Source organism: Osmerus mordax, chromosome 27 (genome assembly GCF_038355195.1).
Source record: "Osmerus mordax isolate fOsmMor3 chromosome 27, fOsmMor3.pri, whole genome shotgun sequence".
NCBI classification, from domain to species: Eukaryota; Metazoa; Chordata; class Actinopteri; order Osmeriformes; family Osmeridae; genus Osmerus; species Osmerus mordax.
The window spans coordinates 6,580,933-6,606,113 of NC_090076.1; the positions used below are offsets into that span (position 1 = coordinate 6,580,933).

The 25,181-nt window shown below is 44.1% G+C and overlaps 5 protein-coding genes and 1 long non-coding RNA gene across 10 annotated transcripts; 2 read left to right on the forward strand and 4 right to left on the reverse strand.

Annotated features, from left to right (window-relative positions):
• Positions 1-693: 693 nt before the first annotated feature.
• Positions 694-1,275, reverse strand: LOC136936641 (uncharacterized). The gene is made up of 3 exons (XR_010875189.1): positions 1,208-1,275; positions 997-1,108; positions 694-813 (listed from the first exon to the last, which is right to left on the reverse strand). It is a non-coding gene; the product is annotated as an uncharacterized lncRNA (long non-coding RNA).
• A 2,467-nt stretch (positions 1,276-3,742) lies between these two features.
• glrx2 (glutaredoxin 2) lies at positions 3,743-5,796 on the forward strand. Of its 4 annotated transcripts, none has more exons than XM_067230505.1 (4): positions 3,743-3,843; positions 4,832-4,898; positions 5,085-5,261; positions 5,475-5,796. In XM_067230505.1, exons 2-4 carry the CDS (start codon positions 4,833-4,835, stop codon positions 5,637-5,639), a joined length of 408 nt encoding a protein of 135 aa, XP_067086606.1. In that variant the 5' UTR covers positions 3,743-3,843; position 4,832; the 3' UTR covers positions 5,640-5,796. The 4 variants fall into 4 exon arrangements, with proteins under 4 accessions (XP_067086606.1, XP_067086604.1, XP_067086603.1 ...); XM_067230503.1 differs by lacking the exon at positions 3,743-3,843 and adding an exon at positions 3,865-4,070; XM_067230502.1 differs by lacking the exon at positions 3,743-3,843 and adding an exon at positions 3,869-4,082.
• A 347-nt stretch (positions 5,797-6,143) lies between these two features.
• Positions 6,144-9,727, forward strand: uchl5 (ubiquitin carboxyl-terminal hydrolase L5). The gene is made up of 11 exons (XM_067230384.1): positions 6,144-6,339; positions 7,088-7,151; positions 7,229-7,334; positions 7,462-7,587; positions 7,793-7,854; positions 8,187-8,317; positions 8,466-8,529; positions 8,661-8,763; positions 8,881-8,994; positions 9,114-9,212; positions 9,454-9,727. Exons 1-11 carry the CDS (start codon positions 6,264-6,266, stop codon positions 9,496-9,498), a joined length of 990 nt encoding a protein of 329 aa, XP_067086485.1. The 5' UTR covers positions 6,144-6,263; the 3' UTR covers positions 9,499-9,727.
• A 1,584-nt stretch (positions 9,728-11,311) lies between these two features.
• Positions 11,312-12,988, reverse strand: rgs2 (regulator of G protein signaling 2). The gene is made up of 5 exons (XM_067230385.1): positions 12,850-12,988; positions 12,648-12,737; positions 12,472-12,533; positions 12,142-12,308; positions 11,312-11,882 (listed from the first exon to the last, which is right to left on the reverse strand). The coding sequence occupies exons 1-5, from the start codon at positions 12,933-12,935 to the stop codon at positions 11,682-11,684; spliced, it is 606 nt and encodes a 201-aa protein (XP_067086486.1). The 5' UTR covers positions 12,936-12,988; the 3' UTR covers positions 11,312-11,681.
• A 4,578-nt stretch (positions 12,989-17,566) lies between these two features.
• On the reverse strand, positions 17,567-19,228 carry LOC136936879 (regulator of G-protein signaling 21-like). 2 transcript variants are annotated; one of them, XM_067230541.1, is made up of 5 exons: positions 19,045-19,228; positions 18,616-18,675; positions 18,291-18,355; positions 17,991-18,157; positions 17,567-17,873 (listed from the first exon to the last, which is right to left on the reverse strand). In XM_067230541.1, exons 1-5 carry the CDS (start codon positions 19,119-19,121, stop codon positions 17,685-17,687), a joined length of 558 nt encoding a protein of 185 aa, XP_067086642.1. In that variant the 5' UTR covers positions 19,122-19,228; the 3' UTR covers positions 17,567-17,684. The 2 variants fall into 2 exon arrangements, with proteins under 2 accessions (XP_067086642.1, XP_067086641.1); XM_067230540.1 differs by having other exon boundaries at positions 18,291-18,382.
• Positions 19,229-21,769: 2,541 nt separating this feature from the next.
• LOC136936899 (regulator of G-protein signaling 21-like) lies at positions 21,770-24,078 on the reverse strand. The gene is made up of 5 exons (XM_067230570.1): positions 23,413-24,078; positions 23,189-23,281; positions 23,066-23,121; positions 22,742-22,908; positions 21,770-22,574 (listed from the first exon to the last, which is right to left on the reverse strand). Exons 1-5 carry the CDS (start codon positions 23,487-23,489, stop codon positions 22,374-22,376), a joined length of 594 nt encoding a protein of 197 aa, XP_067086671.1. The 5' UTR covers positions 23,490-24,078; the 3' UTR covers positions 21,770-22,373.
• Between the last annotated feature and the right edge of the window lie 1,103 nt (positions 24,079-25,181).

The window sequence follows — 25,181 nt, forward strand, 5'->3', positions numbered from 1 at the left end:
ACTTTGACTGGAGAGAGGCAAGTAGAGGGATCCACAGGCACAGGACTGAGTACCTGGAGCGGTTTCATTTCCATGGAAACCAGTCGTTGATTCCGAGAGTTGTGCACTGGGAGAGAGAGAATAAAGAGAGGGATGGATATCAGAGCAACAAGAGGAGGAGGAGGAAAGAGAGAGATAGAGTGAGAGAGAGAGGGAACACGACAGGTTGGTTGGTGACAGAGACAGACAATCCCAGGGAAAGATGAAGATGGGCAAGAAATGGGTGGAGAGACAGAGGAGAGGGGAGGAGGGGATGTTGGAGGAGGGAGGAAAAGGAGGGGTACGAAGGAGGGAGCTAGGGAAGAGAAGGAGGGATGGTGGAGGAAAAGGCAGTGGAGTGAGTGACAAAGCTCTTGGATCTGTGGTGAAGTAAGAGAATTGAAGAGAGAGAAAAAAACCTAAAAGGTGGTAGACCCTGTGATAGGCTCACACCAAAGCCAAGAGAAAGACAAACACGTGACTTTGAGATAATTTTCTACGTGTATAGAGGCACCAAAAATATATTCTTGGCAAAAATGGGATTCCCACGTCTTGTAAAAACACTCCAAATCCATCCTTTGAAGCTGCACTGTCGTCAATAATACACACACATTTCAATCTAATAAAAATTGTATTTCAACTGAATATCTTTCTTTGTAAATATTCCTTGCATTTGCTCTGCTCCATGAGGTGAAAGGTCTTTTTTAGTCTGGTATTTGTCTTGGAGAAGGGCAATGGTTGGTCTGCGATATCCCAGGGACCTGCTACTAGTCATCTTTCCGCTGATGTGCTTTCCTGTGAAGAAGATTATTGTGGTTCAGATAAAGAATTTAAGTTGCTGCAAGGTCAACGGAATTCATGCCTGCGATAAAGGAACAGAGACCCTTTTGAGCTCTGCTGAGGTTTCTGAGTCTAACTGATAAAACTGCAGTGGTTGGAGGATCCCCTAAAACGATAAGAAAGCAGAGGAAGAATCACCTGCAGGACGTAATCTTTGACTGCTTCAAGCCACCCAGGCAAAGCTATGTATTTACTTTCAGCTTGGCAGCTTTTTCCTTCCTTGGGGTTAGGCCAGAAATGGCCGAGGCACCTTGTGAGAAATTAGGATTTATAGTCTGTGGACTGGACTTCACAACGCATCGCTGCGCCAATGTGGAATGGTGCAATAATCGAAAACAGAGAACGATACCTTATGACTTCATCCATTAGATCAGCGTCATGGTACAATTCTTTGTGCACCAGGCCAAAAGCAAGCGTCAAGGGGAGAAAAGCTGTGGAAACACTGATCATTCAGTAAAGGTAACATACAGTAGTCTAAATAAAAGGCTAAATAAATGTAATTTTGACCCTTATGCAATTGCACAACTTTGCCCTCTTCAAATTTATCTCTCAATTCCACATTAAGGTATTATAAAAAGGTGAGTGAGTACTGTTTAGGTTGGTTGAGGGGCAGTTCTATGGGCGTATGTGAAGCCCTCTGTGACATTGCTTGTAAAAAGGGCTATACAAATACACTAGATTTGATTTGATTATACCCATAAGAGAAACCTAAATGACTATAATGGTATACGAAATATACTGTTTATCCGAGGGTGTTATGACCTATTACATATTTTAATGTGATATTACATCCTATCCATAATCTAATACAAGTGAATAATAAAACAATAAAAATTGCACCATTGACCTCATAAAAGTCAAATAAGCTTTTTTTCCCCCGGCAAAAGCATGTGCAATTCATGAGAAGGACACACCTCGGTAGCGTTTTATTTGCCATCTTGTACGCAGTGCTCATGGATTACTGTGCTCAAGGAGCTGTGAAATCTCTTCAGAGACCTCAAACTACCGAAACAGCCAGTTCCCGCCCTTCCTCCAGCAGACAAACCTTCACCCACCTTCATGAATAACAAGGAGAGAAGCCAGTCACAGGCAGGTTTCCACCATCACACCCCGTCCCTCGCCGCACTCCACACTGTCAAAAACATTGTGAGACCTCAATTTTGGAGTTTTTAACACCAACTGACATTTAACCAATCCAATTTGCGTCAACTGTGCCACTCACCCCTGAGGAAAAAGCCCTAAACAACGAGGGACAGCCATCAACGAAATACTAACTTGGTAGGCCCTACATCGAACCTTCCTGAAAACAAACGTCCCCATTGATAACGAGGTTAGCAGAAACAAGCCCTTCCAGGTCCCCCAGAAGAGATGATACAAGGGATAGGACAGAAGTCGGGTACAGAACTAAACAAGTTTCCGAAGAAATGTTTTCTCATTTGGACTTGTCTCATTAATAAAACGCTGCTTTGCAATGGCTCCCTGACAGCTCGTCTGTGTGAGAAACGTATTGACCAGTTCATCCGTTTCATCACGTTGTCTTCGTTTTTCCTCCATTCCATCACTTATAGAAACAAAGAAGGAAAAAAAAAACTATGCATGCCATCCACATGGAGGAAACATGGCTGCTTTTCTACAAAAGCAGACACCTTCAACGTGAACCTCTCTTTTCAGTAGGCTTCAATCAGCCTGTTGCATGAGTGTGATCAGGGGCTGTGCTCCTAGCTCCATGGTGAACAATGATTGGGCAGTGAGATTCATGAGGGCCTCTGGCAATGCAGCATCATCTTGTGGGCTGATTATTCAGCCTGGGCAAAGGCAGGCGGAAAACGGATATTAAATCAACAGAGCTTATTGCCATGCTACGATAGGCTGGAGCTTGAGCGAAGGCGAAATGCGTGTGCACTCTGCTCGCTCCTATAAGCACTTGAGGGGGTGGGGGAATTACATTTCCAGGGGGCTCTGGATGAGTTAGGCAATTTGCTGTCCATGGCCATGATAAATAGTGATGGTCTCATAAATTGTACTGAGGAATATATTGCTGCTATAATATCTGTTGTTTTGCACATGGAGGTCTCTCTCAGCTTTAAGGTCAGCCAGTTGCACCCCACCCAAAATAAAACTTGTGAAACTCAAAGTGAAGTGAACTAAAGCTAATTAAGGAAGACAAATAACACATGCCTACTCTGTGTGGTCAGACCTATGGATTTTATTTTAAGCTTATTGAGAAATTGACTAGTAATACATGATGGGGCATTTTAGCCGCTGCCTACTAAGCAGAATCTTCACAGCACTTGATCAAGGTCTGGGAAATGTGTTGATCAATGAAGACTTAATCTTATCTCAACCCACCACTTAGAAAACCCAAAGTAACTATGGCCATTTAAAGGGGCTTGGACCATCTATCCATTAATGGCTGAATAAGAAATACATTATTTTTTCTTTTAATTGAATAAGAACTGACATATTGAATACATGGCAAATGACGCGATATGCAATTTGATTCAGTGATTGTTTTAAGTGACACGATTGCTATTCAAGTAAATGCGTCTTTGCTGTCGATGAGTATCCTTTGAGCAGGCATGCCCTCTTGTGTTCAAACAACAGCATCCACAAAGTTGGGTCCACAAACGGGGTCATTGTTATTTTAAAAAACAACAGAACAACAAGAAAAACTCAGGTCATTGTTGATTTTCGCAAAAGTAGGTTATACCTACCTCTAACTTTAATGTTCAGAATGTAGACGGCATCCTCCTCTGAACTGATATATATCATATATATATATATATTTGAACCACATTAGCCAATGAAAACACACGAGACGAACTTCTGCATAAAAGTGTGGCAACATTTTACTGTAATTTGAACTAGGTAGCCTACAGTATATCAGTGTACACAAAATACTTCAATCATGAGGTAATCTCATAACGTTCGAAATATATTCACGTACAACGGCAGCAACACACTTCCGGAGTTAATTCACTGCAGGTGAGCAGCGCACTTAGAACTTCATCAAGTTGTTAACAGAGAGCAGGCAAGCTGGTAGTGGTAGCTCACGAAAGTGTTAGCCTGGATAAGTATAATTAACGTGTGCCTCGTAACCGCATGTTGAATTTGTGCCGACCACTAGATTATTTTTTATTTCTCGGCTCATTTTTTATTATGTTTACGCAAGGAGGATCCCTATCCAGATTAGCATGGAGCAGTTGTCGAAGGTCACATCTACAGTACTGTACTTTAGATCTAGTTACAGCAACCACCTAGCTAGCACTAGCTAGCCTAGCTGTTTAAAATCTCATCTGTCCTGGACCTTATTAAATCAGATACGTGTAGTTATTTATTTGAGGCGAACAAGTTTAATGCCATCAATGTTGACTATCATTGGCGTTAATGTATAGGAGTACAGGCTACAGCGATTTTGCTCTAGGAAGATTGCTACTGCTGCTAGTACAGTAGCTATAGCTCTACGTAGTTCCTAACTCTACTGTACACTAGCAATCAAGTGTTGTCAAGTCAGGTTGTAGCTGTAATTGTTTACTTAGGCTTTGGGGGACGAGCATGTTTGTCATTAGCAGATAATTAGATGATTGCAGTAAGCTAATCCTTTGCCCCATCCGTACTAGCTGTCAGCTAGCTACAATAAAGAAGTAGATCAGATTAAACACAAGCTAGCTTGCTAATGTTAACATCTCTGCTAATATTTAGCTAGCTTGCTGGAGCTGTACTAGTACTACTAGTAGTAAAGATAGAACAGCGATGCTGGGGAAATATAAAATATGCATTTCTCTATTTGTAGTTTTAAAGATTCTAATGTTATTCGTCTCTTCCTATCAAGCTATTTTATTTCTAAGGTTAATGAAAGCTCTAAGCATATTATGTGACCGTGTGTGTTGTGATTTGCCGCTAATTAGCACGGTAATAAATCAACCAACTATACTTTTAACTCATGATACGTTTTTTTATAACTTTTTAACAGGATGGGAAACTTTACATCAACTTCGTCTAGTGGATTGCCAAGCTCTGCGTGTGCACAATTTGTCAAGGTGAAACAATTTTTTAAAATTTAATCCTGATCCATCTCTTTGGATGCTCTTTTAAACAGCGACTAATGCATATTAATAACTTTTTTTAAATTGCTATTGCTACTACAAAAAATAAGTCCGGTCTTAAACTCCACCGCTATAAAAGAGTGTGTTATGGAGATAATTATAATTTGTTTATCCTTACAGGATGTAGTGTCTCATAACTGCGTGGTCATATTCTCGAAGACCACTTGCCCATACTGCAAAATGGCCAAGAACGTATTCAACGAAATAGGCATAACTTACAAAGTGATTGAGCTGGATGAGCACAACGACGGGAGAAGACTTCAGGAAGCCTTAGCTGATATGACGGGTGCCAGAACGGTATGTTACTTTTACCAAGTATGTTATGGTCTTATACATCAGCAAATGTAAATGGTCTGTCTGTTTAATACTGGGCCACATACTGAGTAGTGTTGCTGGCAAGTGGTGATGCATCAACTTCAAACCAGGACCATATGGTCATGATGAACAAGTCAAAAATCCTGTCTTGTAAGTGCACCCGTGGTGATGGTCTGATTTTGACTTTTATTTCAGGTGCCGAGGGTCTTTATAAATGGAAACTGTATTGGGGGAGGATCGGACACAAAACAGCTTCATCAACAGGGAAAACTGATGCCTCTGATTGAACAGTGTGCTCCTTGCTGTGCAGGGACAAATGTGGACGGCTCCGGCAGTGGCTTGTTTGAATCAAGCAAATGACTAACCGTTTTAAGTATCGTTTCATCCTGTATTTATTTGTCGGGAGTTGTCTAGACTCTTTTATGTATTGTATGTTGTGAATGTGTAATACGTATCTTTTAAGCTACCTCTCCTTTCAGGAATGTACAGTGACAATAAAGATCCTATCTTTACAATATGAGGATTATGCATATTTAATATGGGGTATTGGGAAGGACCATGTTTCATACAATAATATTCAGGTATATTCAACTCAATTTGCTTCTTAATTGTACATGCAGAGCTAGTAGCCACTGTAAGTATTACCACTGCATTACACCAACATAACATTCAGTCCCTGTCCAGTCCATGTGTAAAAAAGGAAATGGCCTTCATGGTTTCAAACCTTTACATTAATTTACCCTGTAGTTAGTAAGCGCTGCAGAGTGCTAAGACACATACAAAGGGGGTTAAAAACAACCTGGCAATCCTACTCAGGCCACGCGATTCACGCAATGAGAATATTTCTCTCACGCATCGCACGCAGTCAGCCCAGGAAGCTAGCCAGCTAGCACGGTTTCATTGTCTTCTGCTGAAAATAGTCAGCTAACTACAGTACTCTCCCTTGCATGCGTCCATTTATTTTTATTCTGTCATAACCCGACCATGGCTGGAAGCGCAGGAGAATGGTGTCTTATGGAGAGTGATCCAGGAGTGTTCACAGAATTGATCAAAGGCTTTGGTGAGTCATCATACCTACGTTAGCTAGCGATACAGCAAACGGTATACAGCTCTTCAATATACTGTGCACTGTGTAGCACTATGGCTAGACCTTTGCCTAATTAACAGCTACTGTTCGTGTGCAAGCTCATCAAGCCGGCTAGTAGTACTAGTAACATACCTACTTTAAGATTTGCCAGCTCATATCTAAGCTAGCCGGCTAACTCATGAGCTGCAGGCTGGCTAGCTGGCACAACTGTACACTCACTGTCAGTTGAGTTGTCTACACAAAATACAAAGGTGCACCAGATAGATTACCACACATATTGTTAGCTATAACATGGTTTAGACCACGGCCTAAATATGTTTGCAAGCTATATATTTAGTCCAAATATTTAACTGTTTAGATGGCTAGGTACCCACTGAGGCTTTCCAAACACAATTATCTAATGAGCGAGCTAAATTCAGCTAACTGCTAGCTAAGAATTTGATACTTGCGACTGCTGGGTCCACCTGGCAACAGCATTGCGAGTCATGCTTGTGCATCATTTACTGATATTCCTGTCTTCAATAAATGTATTTGATTGAACAGCCTTATAACGTAAAGATATAGCATCTTATCACCATGTCCACGTGCTTACGTTTACGTTGCTTCTGGTAGCTTGCCAAGTCATGCTTAGTGCAGTAGGTGTCTGATGGTGTGATGGATTAGCTACCGTTAGCTTGTAGCTGTGTACGGGATGCAGCCTAATGGTCTCACTCACAAACAGGATGCAAAGGAGCCCAGGTAGAAGAGATATGGAGTATGGAGCCAGAGAACTTTGAAAATTTAAAGTAAGCCTTGATTTATTTTTAATTTTATCTCTTTTAAGTTGGAACATTTTTGCATTATTTATTTATTTTTTTTCTAGACCTGTTCATGGATTAATCTTCCTCTTCAAGTGGCAGCCAGGTGAGGAGCCAGCGGGGTCAATTGTTCAGGATTCGAGGCTGGACAACATTTTCTTTGCCAAACAGGTACAGGCTCACAATCAGCAATGAGTGTAAGAGTACAGTACGTGCAGCTAATATATGTAGATGCCTTGTTTGAATTTGAATCGCCAAATGTGCGTGCTTAGATTCTCATGGTGCTGTTTCGTTCCAGGTCATTAACAACGCGTGTGCAACTCAGGCCATAGTCAGTGTGCTGCTCAACTGTACCCACCCCGACATGCTCCTAGGAGAGACGCTGACAGAGTTCAGAGAGTTCTCCCTCAGTTTTGATGCCGCTGTAAGTCCTCGTTCGTACTCGTGGTGATCGAACCTGATTATGGGCAACACATTTGTTTTTGTTTTTTTTACTTAAATATTTTCAGAAAATGTTGTTTCTTCAATTATCCATCTGCAGAGAGGTTGTCACACATCTTAGTCAAGATAGATGGAAATTACACACATCTGATATGTTCCTAACTGTTTTGTGTGCCTCTTTTTTCAAGATGAAAGGTCTGGCCCTCAGTAACTCTGAAGTGATTCGGCAAGTTCATAACAGTTTTGCCAGGTAAGCTGTAGTACCCTTTAAGCGCTATGTACTGCAGCACGCACAAGAGGCTTCCGCCTCACACTTTGGAGTCGTTCATATTATAGTACACGGCCCTCCGAAGCAGAGAGGCAGTCACTGTTCTTTGAGCGGAACTGAGAAAAATGACTTCAAAGTGCAGTTTACTTGACCAACTGACGCATAAAACTCAACCACTTGACGAAGCAAGATCTACATGTTGGTCAAAACATTTGATCAAAAACCACAGTAACTCTGTTATGATCACACGACCAGCTACTGCCCTGTTGCTGCCCTGGGCAGTAACACCTCAACGTGTGTCTTCTGTTCCGCAGACAGCAGATGTTTGAGTTTGACGCCAAGTCATCAGCGAAGGACGAGGACGCGTTTCACTTTGTGAGCTACGTGCCGGTCAACGGTCGACTCTATGAGCTGGACGGACTGCGCGAGGGACCCATCGACCTCGGTGCGAGACATAAGCTCCTGGCACGGTTTTAGGCCTTTTTAGCCAAGGAACTATGTTCCTAAAAGATTAGAAGATGAATATGGCAGAGCCATTTCAACTGACCACCGCAGTCTTCTATGTAACAACCTTTCTACCGTTCCATTCGCAGGCGTGTGCAATCAGGATGACTGGATCAACGCAGTTCGGCCTGTTATCGAAAAAAGAATACAGAAGTACGCGCTTAGTTTCCTGTCCTAATACCAGTGATGGGCAACCCTCAATGTCCTGTCAACGATCGCTGCGACAAAGAGGTTGTTTGGCCTTCAAGACAGACATTGAATGTGTCCCACTCCTCAACCTGCAGGTACAGTGAAGGAGAGATCCGCTTCAACCTGATGGCCATCGTGTCGGACAGGAAGATGATATACGAGAGGAAGATCACAGAGCTGCAGACCCAGCTGACGGAGGTGAGAACCACACCTGGAGAAGCTTCCCATGGGCGGAAGAACCCCCCCCCCCCCCCCCCCCCCCCCAAAAGATGTAAATCCGCCTGAAATTGATTTGGTATTTCTCTTCCTCTCCAGGAGGAGCCAATGGACACAGACCAGAGCAGCACCCTCCTCAGCTCCATCCAATCAGAGATCGCCAAGTATCAGCTCCTCATCGAAGAGGAGAACCAGAAGTTGAAAAGATACAAGGTAAGTCCTTGCCGTCGTTGGCCTGCATCCACCAGCAGCATGAGGTCATCAGTCATGAGGTCATCAGTCATGAGGTCATCAGTCCTCAACAGATGCTTTTATCTCCACCGGATATTTAGATTGAAAACATCAGACGGAAGCACAACTACCTGCCCTTCATCATGGAGCTACTGAAGACCCTTGCACAGTATCAACAGCTTATCCCATTGGTGGAAAAGGTGAACATTCAACAAACCGTGTATTTGATGACTTCTGTGTGCAAAAGTTGTCTTTATTTTGAATTCTAGTGACCCTAGTTTAATAATGAATGCGGACAATTTTAAGGGGCAAGTAAATAATCAATGGGATCAGTGTTAGGACCTGTGTTAAATGTCATGTCACACAGCCCACACTAGAGGGCTTCATTTATGCAGTGGGACTGGTTTCATAGCTGAGCAAACGGTTTTCTATCTTCCCCAGGCAAAGGAAAAGCAGGGTGCCAAGAAGGCACAGGAGGCAAAATAACCACAGACAACACGGACATATCCAAACCACACCTCTTTAATCTATTGTAATTTTCCTTAAAAAAAACACCTGCTGGTTTTTCTCCATGGTAACCCGTGACCCACCGGACATCAGCTCCGTGGACAGAACAGTCAATGGAGCTGTTCACATCACCATGTTCCCCTCGCATGAACAGACGCGTGTTCAAATCAATCTTGTCTTATTTTCATAATAAAATGTCTCGATGTTTCATCCGATCCGCCTTTAGATTTTGTCCTATATAACATGCATCATGTATGTTACTGTTCAGTTGAATCCTGAACTATTATTTCATACGTTTGGTCAGCTGTCATTACCAGTTGGAACGTCTGTCAGTGTTTCTTTTTGTGTTTGTAGTCAGTGGGATCCTAGTGCCATCTACTGGTTAAATTGAGTAAGTACATTGCCCCCAAATAAACACAATATTAGAAATGAAAAGTGTTCGCCTGCACAGTGTGAAAATGAAGTGTGTGTGCGTGTGATCAGTTACTGTAGGAATAGCCTGGTGTTGTGAGGATACTAAGAAACGATGGATACCCACCTTCTAAATATTTATTTTCATCAAAGCAGATGAGGGAGGTGAGGTTTACGCTCTCAGAGTCGAGGTGAACTTGGACGTACTCGCTCAGACTTGACGTTCACAGAACCCAGAGTGTGACACGCTCGGGGGGCTATTTTTACCCCGAGTGTTTACACACGCACCCAAGCACCGCTTGGAACCAGATCCGCTACAGTCCTGCCAGGCTCGAACGTAGCTGCTCACATGCCGGTTTTACTAGAACACTGGAATGGTTATCTGAATACATGGCTGTGTTATGTCCATAATAGTCATTGTGTAGTTATCCTGTAGTACATTTTTGGAAAGGAGGAACTATAAACTGTGTAAAATACTTCCAACTCCCAATGCCAGATGTTTGGTCCACTACACAGCAACGTGAACCCTACACATAAATCCAACCTCTTTCCCCACCAGCTTTCCCCAATCAATCCAAGTGTTCACGTGCAAGAAACACTGTTGTTTTTGGTTTTAGCCAACGCTTTCGCCAGACGGCTCGAGAGTGTCTGGGAAATAACCGGTGGTCAGGATCTGTCAGCCATGCAGGAGCGATGCGTGTGAGTGTCTGTGCAGTGTCAGCCTTCTAACTATGAGCGCACGCTTTGGGAACAGCGCTGTTACGGAAGAGACCCCAGATAACAGGTGGAGGACACTGCGTCAGTCGTGGCGTTCTTTCCCGGCGCGTGAAAGAAAAGAATATAGTAAAAGTTCGTCGTTACTGGAAGCGACCGTGTGAAGGTTCATCGGGCGCACAAACAAACGTATGATAACAGAGTGATGGGCCTTGTTACTGGAATTATCGTGAGGTGCTGATGGAAATGTATTATATGTTTATGAACAGAAAATCCATATTTGGACTGGAAGGGGAAGCATGTGTGGAAAACCTGATGATTTCGCTGGTTCATGGACATTGTATGAATATTTCATCAAATGTACTGTTCATCAGGGACGTGCACAGGAATATTGAAGGGCAGTTGCGCTGGCCTGAACCCCCCCCCCCTCCCCCCCCCCACGCCTCGGGTGGCGATAAAAAAAAAATCTAGGTCTACATGAAATTCTGCAGCTGTTTAAATTTACTATTATTATCATTATTTATTTATTTTCCTCGGAGGGGCACGTTGACTCGAGGAGGGCAAACCGGCAGATGCCCGGGCAACCTTAGCCACCCCCTCTGCACATCCCTGCTGTTCATTACTGTCACTGATAATGACATAAATAAAATTAGGACAACTCTTAGTATGAAAGTGCTAGTGAATTTCACACTATTGTTTTATTTCATTTAGCAAAATCTGACAAAAATAAATTACAAGCAGAGTTCATGTAAAAGGTAGAAATCTGCAGTCCAGCTGCATTTACAACATGTCAAATACACATTTTATATTATATACATACATTATATGTACTGTACTGTATTCAGTAGTCACTTCTCCTGCTACACCAGTGTTATAAGCATAATATTTCAAAGTAAAAACCAAAACACCCCAAGTAAACCTCTCTGACTGGTTAAAGAAAGTGCTTGTTTACTATGCACACAGTTTGATGTGCCACTTCTAATACTGCATGGCTTTGGCCGGTCCAAGTAGCACTTAGTGCTCTGTGTGAACATAAACTAACTAAAACAACTCTCTGCCGGCCTCCTCCTTCTCGCTGCAGCACACAGCTCCTTATAGAGCTCCGAGTTGATAAAACGGGGATAGGAGTTGTTTTCCATCAGGCTATAAACTCTCTTCTGGGCTGCCAGGAAGCAGGTCAGGGTGGGCAGGGGGAGGGCATGGGTGATCTCCTCCTTGGTGTGGAAATCCAGGTTGATCTGCAATCCAAACGAGTCGTTATAAGGTCTTTTTGTAATATCTTGTTGTTTCGTCTACTACATCTCGGAGTATGTATGTTTTGCATTGTCTTTGTCAATGCAACTGTGACAGTGCAACTTTCCCAATAGAATACTCTATTCTGTTCTACTTTATAAGAAAGCCAAATTGTGTGAGCACCGAATATGAGCAGACTTGCTTCTCTAATGTATTTCTCTATGACATCAAGTGATTGTATTGCATGTTTATAAATGTATTCACCTCTTTTGGAGCTTCAGTTTTAATAAACTCCTCATATATGCTCTGGGCCCTCAACGCGAGTTTAGCCGGAGATGTCACTTTTCGGAATTCTTCGCAGGCCATCCAAAACTCCAAGTTTTCCTCACAATATTCTGATTTCAAGAATATCTGGAAGGCTACATTGCCATCTGCAATAGAGAGGGAATGTGTGAGGCTCAGAATGCACCTGTCATTGGAACTCACCGCCATCATGTAACACCCATGTGCCGATTCAAATGCAAAGGTCAATGATTCATTCAGGTCATGTTAACACGCCCAACACAAGGATGTGTAACAGTGAGTGATGCTTACATTTATGCGTCAGTAGTTTGTCAAATGACTGCGCCCACTGGTTCACTTCATCAACTGTTGGTCTGAGACAGGGAAAAAAGTTGCAAAACAGTGAATAAACATACTCAATATTTGGTTTCACAATATTGTGAATATCCACACCTGTCACAGTAGTGCGACTGCCCCAGTTGCCTCACCTGAAAGACTGTTTTTTTTTGGCTGTGGATCGTGAACTAAACGAACGGTTCTTTAAGATGTAACGCAGTCTTGCCCTCCAGCTTTTCTTGCTGTGAAGAGAAGAGTTCATGTGTGATTAATTCAAGTTAATGTTTGCTGTGGCACCTCGGTCAGCACGGAGTCTCACTGGGACTACCTGACAAGCTTAAAGAGCAAACTCACCTCATTCCACTGTTCTCAATAGACTGCTCTGTTTTCAGACAGTCAATGCAGACCTTGTTACTTTCTGACCCCATATTCTTTTTCATATTTCCACAGTCCCTAGAGTCCGATTAGAAATGTTTCCCTCCCTGTGGCTATCTCAGAACTTTATACACTCCCTTCGAGCAACAACGGAGCTAAGGCGGGCCCCCCAGGGACACATCTCAAAGACGATTGGCTGTCACCTTGGAAACATTGGACTCGTCATGTTCTCACTGTTAGGGCCCGAGGGCGATAGGGGCGGAGTATCACAATTTCTGGTGTGTTTGTATAAACATTTACTATTTGAGTCACTCTGTCTTGATTGAACACTGGCTGTGGGAGTCCAGGCACTCTTCCTCCCAAGTGAATTTCAGGGCACAGAAAGTAAAACCTTTAATCCCACAAGACACTCCAGGATTTGGAATATTGGAACCTTTAGCTTGTTTTTGAAGCCACTAGGTGTGAACCTAGTAGGGTTCAAATGCTCCTTAATACAATTCACATACTTCAGGGACCCATCTAAACTACCTCTCACATTACAATAGGACTTTGTTTGGGCTTTTTGTGGAACCCAAAAGCACCTGCGAGTAAAATAAAAAAGTATTTTTAAGTGCCACTTTGAGCCTTATGAGACCATTAATGCTCTCACTGTAGGTTGACAGGTACATGAGTGTACCTGTCAACATGACAACTCCGCTGTCAACCTGCATGCATACTTTGCCAGCATGAGGGCATGTGTCTCTACAGAACAGCTTGTTATTGTGCAAACATGAATGCAAGCTTGAACAACGTTCAGCGTCATCCGTTTAGCCCTGAGAGAGGAACCTGGAATGTTATGTTCTATCAAACACGTGTTCTTGCATTCCTTTTCATCTACCAACCATTTCTGATGGTCTATGAATAAACCAGGTATTTAAAGAGATCACTGTCTGTTAAGATTGGCTAATCTGGTTCACACGTTCTGATTTAGCAACGAGTGCAGTGTACCAAGTAGGCCTACCACAGCAACCTGGGTTTCAATCTGGCCCAGGCCCTTTGCTGATGTTATCCCATCTCTCCCTATATTTCCTGTATCTCTATACTGTCATTATAAAACAAATACAGGCAGAACATGCTGCAAATATATCTCCAAACTGAGAGTTGTGGTGTTTTTCTATTCAGTGACTGTGTTCTCACCTTTGTTTGGGTTTGGCTACGAAAAACAAATTCTATGTTGTTGTAGGTATGCATCTGTAACTTAATGAACTGACTACAAATGACCTGGCTGTTCCTGAGGTCGTTCACACGTGTGACATCGTTAGAAAGCCCAGGATGTCTTCTAAAAAACTACAAATACAGAAGTTTGGTTGCAAACTTACTACACTACACTGCAGTGGATATACATGACTGGTTGAGTCTCAGAATGCTGGACATAAACTAAGCTGATTTACTCCAGTGAGCTCTAGAGCCCAATATACCTGAATTGTAATAGACAGCAAGTAATAACACGTTTCTAAATGAGGCCTGATATACCAACTGGGATCAAATACCTTGCAGCAGTGATTTGCACAGGGCAATGGGACTTCTGATACCAGATCAACAACATTGTTCTGTTTTTCAAGTTTGCGGCTCTAGGTATGAACCCACGATGTGGTTAAAGCACTCCAGACCTCTGTGAAATCCTGTGTACGTAAAGCTTTTGGGGAGTAAAGTCTTCCTTGGTGGAAAGTTGGCCCTTTTCCACATCCACTTTTGACCAGACGGCTACTTACACTGAGTCTGCACATCATAATTCCCCCCCACCCCCCCACCCCACCACACACACACACACACAGAAAACTTTGTATGCTATGGTTAATCTCGTTGGGATTCAAAATTCTGGTCCTTTCAAAATCCTCTTTTCACCCAGCCTAGCTCCGAACCCCAACACTTAATCATGCGTTAGTTTTGCTCTCCTTGTGGGGACTTCTGGCCTTCCCAAGGGTAGTTCAACAAGACCGCACACACACAGGCACACTTCTCTGGCGTGAAAGGCGGTTTAACCACTGCAGAACCACAACATAGAGACTGACACATGTCTACTGCACAGCTGATGATTTATACACTGAAACTGATGACAATAAACAAATTGTGCTGTAACGATGTAGGGTCTCCGAGTGCTAAACTCAACCTTCGAAAGGACAGCCCAGAACAGGGAGATATTTGCTTCGGAGGTGTCTGCCTGTTAAATGAAGATTGATATTTCTGGATGAATGTTGTACAGTACTTAATGAATGCTAAGGTTGCATGATCAAGTCCATTCACTGTCATTCATGTAATAGTTCCTTGTCATTTTGTCATAACTTGTAATGCATTCTTTAAATATGTCAACTATGATTCTTCTATTTTCCTTTGTCAAAGCTTATCTCCTGAAGAGTATGTCAATAATGACTCATCAAGACAGAACCGGATAACTGAATCACCAAAGCACATTGTTATAGTTTATTTAGACGTACCTTTGCACATTGAGTTGCTTATCTAGATGTGCCGTTCATTTGCATGAGGAAATGCATGAATGGAAACAGGCTGTCAGAGTCAGAAGTTATGCGCTGATCATGGTGACGCAAATAACTTACATTTCAGGCTTGAGCGGATATTTTCTATCAGACCGCTTGATTACTAATACCTTCATGTTCTCGGTAGAGACAGGATACTGCGTAGCGATAGACACGTTGTTCAATAAATGCCTTGAGGTTTTGGAGCCTGGTTCTCAGTGTCTATGATTACAGGATATGCATTGAGTAAAATGTTGTTGACAATCGTATTCTGTGAGATGCTACTGATCTGAACACGTTTCTCACAGTGTTTGGGCAATAACAGCGAACTAATTGAACCTAACTATTTCCCTGAAGAAAAACGATCGAACCGGTACATTTCAATCCAGTACGCTGAACTGCTTGTTGCTGTGGCTGAGCGTGAAAAGAGGCACATAACGAGCTCTGTGGCAGTAACCTTTGGATATTTTCCAACACATTCACCATTAAAGAGTAGTTTGTTGAAATGCTTTCTCTTCACGGAAAATAAATGTGGACATACCCTTTTGTTTAGAGTACTTCTTACTAATCGTAGAAGTCCCCCATTTCGTCAGAAACTCAAACGCAGACCTTCCTGTTTCGACCTGTTGGTAAAGCTCCGACCTGCAAGTCTGCACGTCTGTCTCAGAGACAAAAGATCCCGTTTGGTCAGACAGGAGATGCTGACAACCCGTTTTGGTCCTATACTGTAACTCATCCTGAGACGTCCAGACACACCGGCATTCTGGCCACGTCTAATGATGGTCGGTGGTTTAGATTGGCCTCTGTCTGTTGACCTCATGACCCCTTTAGGTGGAAACTATGTGGGGGAAAGAACACATTTTCTGGTATAGAAAATAAATACATGTGATCTATGGGAGCACTGATGAGACATGCGGAAAAGAGGCAACGTGTCTCCAAATGATTTAATAATTTAATTCCTAATCATGAAAATATTTACACTGCAAAAGTCAGCATTGCAACAGTGGCTGTGATAATAAATAAATACAATTTAAAACAGTTCAGATCAACTCTGCTAGATAACCCATTTAAATTGTGCATGTTCTGTGAGCAACAGGAAAGTGTCTTTCGAAAGAAAGAATCCAAAAAGCAAAATTGCAAGGTAAGCATACAAAGTGAAACACTGGCACTGTTCTATTCTCAAGACTTGCACCCAAAACATGTCATTACGTCTCACAACGGCTAGCTATCAGTGGAAGAAGTCGTATGTCTTGAGGGTGTGAATAACACTCCTTAGAAGAGCTGTTGTGCTTTGCTGCCCGTGCCACAATGCATTCTAGCTGCTCTCTCTCATTCATCTAACCCCACGGAGAAGGCCGTACAAAAGAAAAAAAAGAAAACATATCCATCCTGTGGCCCGAGCTTGATAGCTATACTTAAGTGTGCTTTTTCTTCTCTCTCTCAGGCTCTCTCTCTCTGTGTCTCACTCTCTCTTTCACACACACACACACACACACACACACACACACACACACACACACACATACACACACACATACACACACACACACACACACATACACACAAACACCTACACACACACACATACAAGCACACACACACACACATAGATTGTAGCCATTTCCACTAACATCCTGTGTCCTTATCTGAGCAACGAAACACATCCTCCAGAGGAGACAGTGTGTTAACTGACATTGTGTCATGGCTGTCTCAACGCTCTGATGATTCATGGGCGGTCAACCATGTTCGCTTTGCATCGAAACTTATCATCCTGTACAAACACACCAGAGGACGAATTATAGCACAACAATGTTCTCCTTTCTCCGCTGGCCTGCCAGCAGACGCTCTGAGGTTGTGGTCCTTTCTGATTGTGGGGACCGTGGTGCTGGACAGGTAAGGACACAGGTTTCTCCGCCTTCCCCACACAAAGCCATCCATGGACCCTCTCTTCCCCTGTCCGCCTACCCCACGCCAGGCCAGCCATCCATGGGCCTCTCTTCCCCTCTTCGCCTTCCCCAGGCCAGCCATCCATGGGCCCTCCCTTCCCCTCTCCGCCTTCCCCACACCAGGCCAGCCATCCATGGGCCCTCCCTTCCCCTCTCCGCCTTCCCCACACCAGGCCAGCCATCCATGGGCCGTCCCTTCCCCTTTCCGCCTTCCCCAGGCGAGCCATCCATGGGCCTCCCTTCCCCTCTCCGCCTTCCCCACACCAGGCCAGCCATCCATGGGCCCTCCCTTCCCCACAAAGCCCAAGCGTTCCAGTTATGAGTTTTCATGTTCGTTCCGTTCCTCTCTCTGCTCTCATCCCTTGACGGCGTCGGCGGCGAGGGACTCCAGGAGGCTTCTGTAAATGTCCGAGCGCAGGAACCGTGGGTACGAGTCTCTCTCCATCAGGCCGTAGACGATCTTCTGGGCGTCGTCGAAGCAGCACAGCGCGGGAGTCTTCACACTTCTCTTGATCTGCTCTCGAGTGTGGTGGTCGATGTTGATCTGGAACAGGGTTCGGGGACAGATGTCAACGTTGCACTCACGGTACAAGTAGTCTGAGCTAAACACACAGGCAGGTTCATTGAGTGGATGTCCAATTGTGTAAGGCACCGGTCTCACCTCTTTTGGAGATTCCGCCTTGATGAACTGTTCGTAGATTTTCTTCGCCTTGGAAGACATTTTGAATGAGGATTTGATTTTCTTGTATTCCTCGCATGTCAGCCAGAACTCGATGTTTTCATCGCTGAATTCAGACTTTAGAAAAGTCCTGAAGGTCGCCAGTCCATCTGAGAAGACAAGCAGTGTCATGGGAGGAACTGAAGTATGGTGGTTGTGGAAACAAGGAGATGAGGTTTTATTTACTTATTTACTTTAATCTTAAATGATTTAAGTTGAGCTGCGAAAAAAAACTAAACTTACATTTAGAATCCAACAGCCTCTCCAGTGACTGTGACCATTGTTGGGTATCTTCTAAACTTAGCCTGCTGTGAAAGAATGTGTTTTTTTTTGTACTTCAGCAAAATCGGATTTTGGTGAGAAAAAGAATTTGAATGTGCCTTACTGAAAACAGAGTGTACCCAGATCAGCCTATGCAAATATCAAACATAAGACTCTGTGTGTCATGCCAGAGCATACAAGAAATCTTCAGATAATTTCAATCCTCAGATAATTCCTTAGATGGAAATAACAGAACTCGTGGTATTCTCACAGTGAAATGTTTGCAAAAAAACTCAAATCTCTTTACCTCTCAGAGGTTGATGAATGGGAGAACATACACTGCAGACGACACATAAAGTTCTTTCCACTATGAGGAGAAAATAACAGTTTTATCAAACCATTGAAACAAGGCTGTTTGTTGTTGCAGTACAAATCTAAGATGTTGGCTGAATTAAAGTATGTCAAGAATTCAGTCACAAGAAAGCAAAGCCTTGACTAATAACCGAATAAGCAAGTGACACACAATAACCCAAGTAAACAAAAAACGAAACTTAATATATATCACGGTAAGTTAATGCGAAGCATAACAATTCATGGTATAAAAAATGATGCTACATTCATGGTATAATTTTAACATAAACAACGGCAACAATATGACAATGTGGTTCGGAGCAGCCATTTCCTGGGGTGATTTCCAGTTTTTTCAACAAAAAATAAGAATAATTCAAAAACTTACAGGTTCTTGTTTATTTTCCCGTCATCTCTGTCCATGGTGAAGGGCAGTATCAGGGGCACCCTCGTTATGCTACGCATGTCTCAAGTCCACATTCTGTGACTCCTGTCGCAGGCTCTGCCAGGGTTTCCCCGACGACAAGGCTTTATAAGCAGGACTCCCGTTGCCACGGAGCCGATGTGAGACATCACTGGTCAACACCGCAGCGAACGTAGGGATCACCCCCCCCCCCCCACCTTCCAAGTCGCCGCCCCCCTGCCCCCTCCTTCTCTCGCTCTGTCTCCTCAAAACAAATGCCCTCTCCTAATCGTCCCTTCTGCAGCTTCTCAGACCCCCTTCAGCCTGCTCCCCTCTATCTTTATGTTCGCAGTTTATTGTCTCCCTCTCTCGCTCCTGTCGTTCGGCCCTCCCTCTCTGTCCCTCTCTGCCTCCACAAGACCTGCCTATCAGCACTGATCCCTCCAGCCTGGATCAAAGCCTGCTCTGTTCTCATGGCTGTAGTTGGCTGCTTAGATGCAAATTACAGCAACAGTGAGAGAGATAAGCAAATGGTGACCTTCTCGTGTTGTGTGTTTTGGACCTGTTTAACCCTTTTGTGGAGATGTCAATGTCGCCAACTCTGACCTCTCCTTCTTTCCCCGAAGAAGAAAGAAGTTTGATGGATTCCAGAACATTACATCTGCGTTGCCATAGGGTGGGTCATGTTTTTTTTTTTTTAAGTTTGGTTGTTCATTACTGTAAGACTGACTTAACAATCAGCACATCTACATATGAGCTTTCTCCTGTTATATTCTCAATACTGTAGTCCATTCATTCGCTCATTGTCCCAGCTAACCAACAACACCAGAGAGCACTTCTCTCCAGCACTCTGTGCCCATCACGGCAGGTGAACCGTCACTTCTGTTCAGCCGTGACGCGCTCCTCCTGGTTTCATCCCAAGATGGTAACGAGCAGTCAAGCGTCACCAGCAACAGCAGCAGACACTGTCCCCCCGGTTACACTCCTAACCACCCAGGTCACCGCCCCATCAGGGCCACACCTGCGCTTCAACAAGACCCTGAACCAATCAAGACAGCACCCCCCCCCCCCCCCCCCCCCCCCCCAATGGTGGCTCATGTGAGTGCACCATATGCTGCATAACAGCCGTTGGTAGACCTTTCCGGAAGAGGAGAGGATCTTGGGCAAGTGGTGCGCTCGCACCCAAAAAAAAAACACATTACTCACTTCCCTTTCGGTTGCCGGGGTAACCGTTTGGTGGGGGCCCCGAGGAAAACAGGGGCAGATTGCTTGCGAGGGTTACTGTGACATGTTGCTGCTCTCCGTGATGCCAAGGGGAGGAGCGGAGTGGAAGACATGAGACAGGAGAGGAAAGAAGACGAGAGGAGAGAAAAGGAGAGGAAAAGAAAAGAGAGGAGAGGAGAAGAGAGGAGAAGGGAGGAGAGGAGAGGAAAAGAGAGGAGAGGAGAAGAGAGGAGAGGCGAGGAGAAGAGAGGAGACGAGAGGAGAGGAGAGGAGAAGAGAGGAGAAGAGAGGAGAAGAGAGGAGAGGAGAAGAGAAGAGAGGAGAGGAGAGGAGAAGAGAGGAGAAGATAGGAGGAGAAGAGAGGAGAGGAGAAGAGAGGAGAGGAGAAGAGAGGAGAGAAGAAGAGAGGAGAGGAGAAGAGAGGCGAGGAGAAGAGAGGAGAAGAGAGGAGAGGAGAAGAGAAGAGAAGAGAGGAGAAGAGAGGAGAGGAGAAGAGAGGAGAAGAGAGGAGAGGAGAGGAGAGGAGAGGAGAAGAGGAAGGCAGAGAAGAGGAGAGAAGAGAAGAGGAGAACCCACTCTGGCACTCCACACAGGAGTTATGTTTGTAAAAAAAAATACAGAATAACCACTGGTCATGTCTCTTTGACTGCACAGTCAGTATCAGTATCTTAGCTGGTCTTACTGACTTATATTCATCTTCAGAAACACAGCAAGAAGTACTGGTGAACAGCTACATCTACAATGCCCCAAATTTGCTAGTACCAATTAAATTAATCAATCTCGCTTGCGTGGGCGAAGCTATTCAGCCTGCTAGTTTTCATGTTTCTCATCATTACGATCTGGTTGGCCTCTGGACTTGAGACTCACTTCTCCTTCAGAGAGGAAGATTGTGAGAAAGACAAGTGCAGTGTGTGATGGGGAGTTGCCGGCAAACAAAACGTTTGTTCCTCGATGATGAGATTACCTTCCTAACAAGGGTAGACATTCATAGTGATTAGATACACATCAGGAGTTTGCTGGCTCCAATCTTCTGGAGAGCACTTCAGGTCAGAACCAGAGCTATGTTTAGACCCATCACACTGCCTTTTTAAGCCACAACCTTGAGGACTGGAACTATTTTTAGAAAAGGGGTCAAAGGTGACGAGACTGATGTTTTCCAACTTGGTGACACCATCCCTGGAACAGGGCTGGTCTCAGCTTTTAATTAGCAGACGACAGCAGACATGTGACCAAAGCTGAGCTGCTTACAGCTGGGTGTCAGAAACCGCTCTTTTTCACCACACACAGTCATAGGACAGGACAAATTTAACCTCACACCCACGTCATGATGCAGTTCTGATTTATGGAAACCCTTCATGCTGTCTTGTCCAAAAACATTGCACAAAGTTTTGAAACCTGTGACAGTCTTAGAAGTGTGCGAGCAACTGACGTGTGTGTGTGTGTGTGTGTGTGTGTGTGAGAGAAGAGACTAACAAAGACACAATGGTCACACAAATGTACTTTTAATAGAAGACTGAACAGTTCATTCGTTTTGCATTCCTCGATCAAAATTCTTCGCGCCATCCAAACGGCAGCAAACTCAAACTCTATTTTTGACACGCCAGTCCAAACTGCCCTCTTTTGTCTCTGAACTTGAGACTCCACCACTTGTTGATTCAAAAATCTCTAACGCCACATCCTCTTTAATATATTTTTGTTCTCAAGTCATTTCCTCTCACTTACATGTCACTTCCTCTCCCACCTACATGTCACTTCCTCTCCACGGCTCTTCTCACGTGCTTCCTCCTCTGTTTCATCCATCCATCCCCAGGGGGGATTCAGACCGCTGCTGTGAGCACTACTGGTGTCACTTAATGAGACACCCATTAGAAATATTCACATTGTTTCAGAAATTGGAAGTGAAGCCACTTAGTACTTCATTCTTTGCTTTCCTGAGTCATTTGTTGACTTTTTAATGTATTTTTCTGTAGTACAGTGTTTTTTGTGTGTCCCTGCTGCACTTTTCAACTGATATTTTGGTCTTGTACTTCCCTCCTCAGAAACTAAAGTTTGAAACAAGACTGACTTCAAAAGCAGAAAGGTTCAATACATTATAAACTGTTGTCCTTTTTGGAGTTTGACCTCTGACCTCTACCAGAGAGGTTTTGGCAGTCCTCAGCCTTGAGGAAGCGGGGAAACGAGTCTCTCTCCATTAGCCAGTACACCTGACTCAGTGCCTCGTCGAAACAGCAGCGACCAGGGCTCACAATGGACATCTTGATTTTCTCTCGGACATTGTGGTCGATGTTAACCTGTGGATGAAACGAACACAGTACCATTCGACAGAGCAGAAACAAGTTTTTCGTTTTTTACTATTAGAGTCTTTAGTGTTTGATGTGTTTGTTAAACGTTTGTGTGTAAAGCGATGGTCTCCAGGTGTGTGAGGCTTGGACTGGGAGGCGTGGCTTCTGGGACACACCTCTCTGGGAGCCAAAGGATGCAGGAACGCCAGCCAGATCTCTGCTGCTTTAGAGGGGAGTTCAGCGAGGGGCGTCCTTTCCCTGTAATCCTTACATTCTTTCCAGAACTCGATGTTTTCCTCACTGAATTCAGAACGTAGGAAAGAACTAAAAGCTGCAAAGGACCCTGGGAAATTAGGATTCAAAATGAACGTACTGTGGATGCAATAAAGCCTCATATACTGGACATTATTGAGATTGAGAGATACATTGGTTGTCTTTATTTTAAATTAACCAAAAGAAAGATTTTGAAGATGTCTTGAATATACGCTGCTTGTTCTTACTTTTGTTGGTTAACACTTGTTCAAGAGTTGGCTGTGCTACATATTCAGCCTGTAAACTATAAAAGAGAGAGTCAGTTACTTAATAAAGACTTGTGCGATGTTTTTATTCCAGGTTTTACTTACTTGTCTTTTGTGACATTGGAGTCAATGTTTATTTTGGTCAAAATACACTGGATATCTTTCTTCTGTTTGTTTCTACTGAGGAAAAGATCAAACCTGTAAATGATAATCCAGTTTGCACCTTCAGATTACCACGAACCAACAAGAAACAAAGATCTCGTCCTTTTGACTACTTTTCCCTTCTGACTTCCTTAACACACAACCCCCTTTAACGCACGGGCGCTTACCTTCTAGGCGTCTTTCTTGTCCGAATCAAATCCTTAAACTTGTATGCCCGAATCCTCGAAAATAGCAGTTTTGGCATCTTGACATTGCTGGTGGTGTTAACTCACCTGAGTAGGCAAAATAACTGTGCTCTCCAGCCTCCTTGTTCCGGACCAGAGCAGTCTCTCAGGTTGGGAGTGTCGGGGTGAAGTTCAGACAGGATAGCACACGACCGCTGAATACCAGAGTCATGAACGCATCGACGGGCCCATTGGAACTGGAAGCTGTGATTCAAAGCTGCGATCACGTCTGGGGGTTGTGGCGTCTTACGTCAAGGTGGTGGATGGAAACTGGAGTGTAGATAGTTCATCCGAAGACACAGACAACCTAGGATCCACGTACAACACTGTACCATAGACAAACTCCCCAGTCAGCAGTCCTCTCTCTCAATGAGACCATGGAACTTCTGCTCCCTGGGTAGGCCTGAGAAGAGGAGGCCGGGGAAAGGGATTGTGGGATGCACGCTGACACTAGGACATCCTAGTGCCTGGTGTCACACCTGGGCCAACCCCCTTCCTCTCTCTTGGTCGGTGCAAGGGGCCTGTGACTGGTATTCTAAGCAAAAATGGTCAAAGGATGGGAGAGGTGTGGGACAGGTATGGGACAGGTATGGGACAGGTGTGGGACAGGTGTGGGACAGGTGTGGGACAGGTATGGGACAGGTATGGGAGAGGTGTGGGACAGGTGTGGGACAGGCGTACCAAAACACAGGCACACACGCAAACACACACACACCCACACACACACCAACACCCACACTTAAAACAATAACATACTTCCCTCATAGTGTGTTGTAGACAGGCCAGCCTCAGGCGGGTGTGTTGTGTGTACATATACAAACACAGAAGCCAAGTCACTTCTCCACAAAACCCCTCTGGGTCCCCTTCCTCTGCTTCTGATTGGTCATGGTCCTCTGCTTCTGATTGGTCATGGTCCTCTGCTTCTGATTGGTCATGGTCCTGGCGAGGAAATGACCAAGACAATGCCAGAAAACGTTGTCTTCGACAACCAGGCCTGAACCAGGTCCGTTATCAGATATGGTAGAGACCCCCCCCCCCATACTGTGTCCACCCTCAACGAGACCTGCTTTGACAATGACAAGTCCTGTCACTGTCCTCATAACATGCTGTTGGACTCCAATCATGTGACCATGTGGTCCCTCCCATATTTCTGCCAGTCAAGCGGCACACCCAGTAGAGGGCCCGTAGCTTACCATGAAAAGAATTAAACGCAGATATATTTATTACAGATGAAAAACACTCACTATTGATTTCCATGTCTATTACAGTTTTCAGAGTCTGTTAGTAATGTAATGTGCTCATTTCAACGCTTTTATTCAAAGCAACATTCAGAAGGGGATTTGAACACGTGACCTTGATCTGCCGTCTTCAGCGCTGTTTGACACTTCGAATGACTTCGCCTCTTAAAAAACGGTTGTGTGGTTCACATACCGTACATCTAGACCTTGCCAGGTACAAACAGATACACAAACAGTCCCAGATGTACAGTTTCTGTGACCATTAGACTGGCGCAAACAAAGAAATCCCTTAAGTAAACTCATGAAGGCGTGCCTTGGTGAATCAGAAATGATCATCAAGGGTTGAATCACTGCCTTGTACTATGGAGTTAAGTAATAAGTTAAACATATCTCAGAAATGGGATCAGTTGTTGATAGTCCGTCCCCCAACATTTGGGCAACACAGGTAGGTTTTAAGGACAAAGCCTCCTTTGT